The sequence below is a fragment of the Loa loa genome (assembly GCF_000183805.2).
Source record: "Loa loa unplaced genomic scaffold supercont3.7, whole genome shotgun sequence".
In the NCBI taxonomy this organism is placed as follows: Eukaryota; Metazoa; Nematoda; class Chromadorea; order Rhabditida; family Onchocercidae; genus Loa; species Loa loa.
In genome coordinates, this window is record NW_018108187.1 from 286,188 (window position 1) to 289,434 (window position 3,247).

Below are 3,247 nucleotides of genomic sequence, written 5' to 3' on the forward strand. Positions count from 1 at the left end.
AAAAGGTCCTATCTTAACGAATAAGCAACTGTTTCCCTATTAACAAATATCAGTTTGGCGCATCCTTGATAATAGCAGCAATTATCGCAGACGATATTTGTTCCTGAATACTTTTAATGCTAATATCCAATCAAAATATCTTTGATGGTGTAAGAACTTTAATTTCATTACTGTCCTGTAATATACTACGTAAAAATAATGGTAAGCTTAAAGTGTTTTGGAAAGGTAGATGGAATGATATTAACCGTAAATTGGTGTGTACTAATCAGATGAACCGGTAGCAAATTAAGAAGGAAGGGAGACAATCCGGGAAGTTGCTCGGGTTGAAAGTTAATTTTAAGATCTTCGCATGCATATCATATATATATATATATTGGCTAGAACTGACAAAGTTCTAAATTACACCAAGTCTAACAAACGGAAATAAAAGACAAAGAATTCCCGTTATATCACTGACCATCAGAAATCACTTCTAATGTTAGGAGTTCGAGAGAAGATGAGAAGCGCAAATTGTGATGAATGATGTCATTGTAAGCGTTTGGAAAAAAAGACAGAGAAAGGAATAAATATTCAAATCGTTTACTTTACTTCGTCGTTCTTTAAGATATCACTACCAGTACAACGACGTGGCGCTAATGTACCACTAATGTAATGTATGAGTTATTGTTCTTTGCTTTTGAATTTGAAATTTTTCAAGTTGCATTTTTTATAAAAAACAAGTACTTTTTATATTTCAAGCATTTTTACTTTAGTAAATTCAATATTAATTTCATCATTCCGGAAATTTTCTTCTTAAATTAATGCACTTATTAATTAATGCAATATGATTCAAAGCCTGAGGGTTACATGCAACTTTTGCATGAATGTTTCTAGAAAATTCTTCGTATCACTATAAATGTCAAGCCTTCGAGTCTGTCATTGTCGAATATTATCATTTTGCCCTTGCTTAATCATTACTGCTGAGTTATTTTTTGAAAAAGCAAATAGATAAATTCACATTTTTATAGTTTCTCATTGGAAAATAGCAAAGAAAACAAATAACTTGAGAATCACCCTTGATAAATCAGTACTTAATTGGAGTGAAACTAATGCATACTTTAATACTTTTGCAAGTTTTTCGATTAGATATATTCAGTACAGTTCATCAAGTGTACTTAATTGTATAAACAATGTGCTCATTAAGCATATTCAGTAAATATTTAGCCACATAAACAGTGAACGTAAATATTAATAGCAAAGCAAAGAAATATTCTTCTGTCGCAAAATAATTGGAGAATAGCTAAAGGCACATTGTCAAACCCGTAAAAGTGATTACTTTAAGGCTTCATTATAATTACTATATCAGTCTCTCCTCAGGCGGAGATTTGAGCATTGAATTCATCTGAAACAAAGAAAGCTGTTTGTTTCGCACACATAAATATCTCTTTAGACACTTTAATTATTAATTCTTCATTATCATAACTTTCCAATATCTTGTCTTATGAATTTATTCCGAGTTTTAAGAAAATAAGATTAAAAGTAGCAGAAAGTATAAAAGCAGTTTTAAACCTAACCGGCATTCGTGAAATACTACTTTCATGATGAGATGGACTATAAGTACCCTGAGTTGCACGTCGTCCACGAATCATTACTACTGCCAATAACACAAAGCCAATGATTAGTAGTGACATTACAAGGGCCAGTAACGGTCCAATTATGTAACCCAATGAAATCGACCTAAAATTTTCTTCTTCAAATTGGTAAAAAAAATCCAAGTCATGGTCGCCATGCTATTTCCATAGTCTTGCTATTCGTCAAACTCGGCTTAATCCTTCAAGATAACGAACAAATGTAAAATTTGATTCCTAAAGATTTCATAGCTACTATGTAGACTAGTTACCAAATCTTAGGACATATATCACAGTACATCGAAATGTAATATGAAAAAAAAATATCTCGCATCCTGTGCTAACATCCACTGATAGTATATTGAGAGGATTAATTAATATTAATAAGAAATTAAAATGTACAGAAATGAAATACCTGCTCTTCTCGATTAAGTGGATGCAATAATCTCCGCCATAGCCGAATTCACATTCACATTCATAACTTGCCACCTCTATATCATTTTTCATGCTGATAGCAGGGCGGACACATGCACCATGCACACAGTCGTGTCTCGTTCGATTCAGACTATCCGGAACGCATGGATCTTCCACAGTGCATCGTTTTCCGATATATCCTAAAGCAAGCATGGAATCAATTCATAGTTCACTGTAGTTCAATGACTTCTTCAGCTAAACAAACTGACCCGTGTCGCAAACACAATTATATGAGCCAATCAAGTTGGTGCATCTACCGTAGACACAAACGCCCTGTTCACATTCATTGATGTCCTCAGTGCAGCTAGTACCCTGATAACCTGTACCGTCACAGTCACATTCGTATCCATTTACTCGATCAGTACAATGTCCACCATTGTGACACACTTCACTAACACAGTCATCAATATCCACTGAACATGTTTCTCCTTCAACTAGTCAACATCAACATTTTGATATATGTTTCGGGCAAATTGAAGGTGTTAATGATATCTTTGGATATCCAAAATTATTAAGATCCCATTTTTACAATATTAAAACTTCATTTATTTACCTCGGTACTTTCAGAAATTTTTAGAAAGAAATATCGAAAGTTTTTTTAAAAGAGGAAATTTCATGTCTTTGTAGTAATTCCAAACAATGTTTTGGAAAAGGACTAGAAGAATTTTTAAATGTTATGTCGTAAGTTGAAAACAAATAAGTAGTAGCCAGTGATAAGCAAAATCTTCACTGGAAATTCCGATTTTTTTATTTGTTAATGTTCAATTAAGGAAAATTCCCAGTCCTTATTATAATTAAATAACCTGTAAAGCCAGCTAAGCATGAGCAGCTGAAGCCACCAATAAACCCTTGACAAGTAGCACCATTTTCACATGGACTTGAACTGCAATAATCAACAATCATATCACATGTATCACCAGTATATCCCCGTCTGCAGACACATGAATGTGTAATAGATGTTTGCTGTATGCAATCACCGTTATCACCACACGGTTTCTCTACACAACTGCCCACTATTTCACAATGTTCTCCTGAAATTTCGGAATTGATTACCAATAAATACCTCATAAAGTCTTGTAACTCATACATTCCACGCTTATACACTGTCGAGACATATGACAATAAAAATCTTCGTACCTCCAGTGATCTAAGGAAGAATTGCTAAT

The 3,247-nt window shown here is 33.4% G+C and overlaps 1 protein-coding gene across 1 annotated transcript in view; it reads right to left on the reverse strand.

The window, feature by feature from the left end:
• Positions 1-1,284: 1,284 nt before the first annotated feature.
• LOAG_16542 (calcium binding EGF domain-containing protein) overlaps positions 1,285-3,247 on the reverse strand; it is a gene marked incomplete at its 5' end in the record, with an annotated part of 6,051 nt that continues 4,088 nt past the window's right edge. The window contains 5 exons of the mRNA XM_020449195.1: positions 1,285-1,381; positions 1,554-1,716; positions 2,023-2,221; positions 2,291-2,509; positions 2,885-3,112. Of these exons, the coding sequence (XP_020307316.1) occupies positions 1,337-1,381; positions 1,554-1,716; positions 2,023-2,221; positions 2,291-2,509; positions 2,885-3,112 (854 nt within the window). The 3' untranslated portion in view covers positions 1,285-1,336. The remainder of the gene's footprint in view (positions 1,382-1,553; positions 1,717-2,022; positions 2,222-2,290; positions 2,510-2,884; positions 3,113-3,247) is intronic.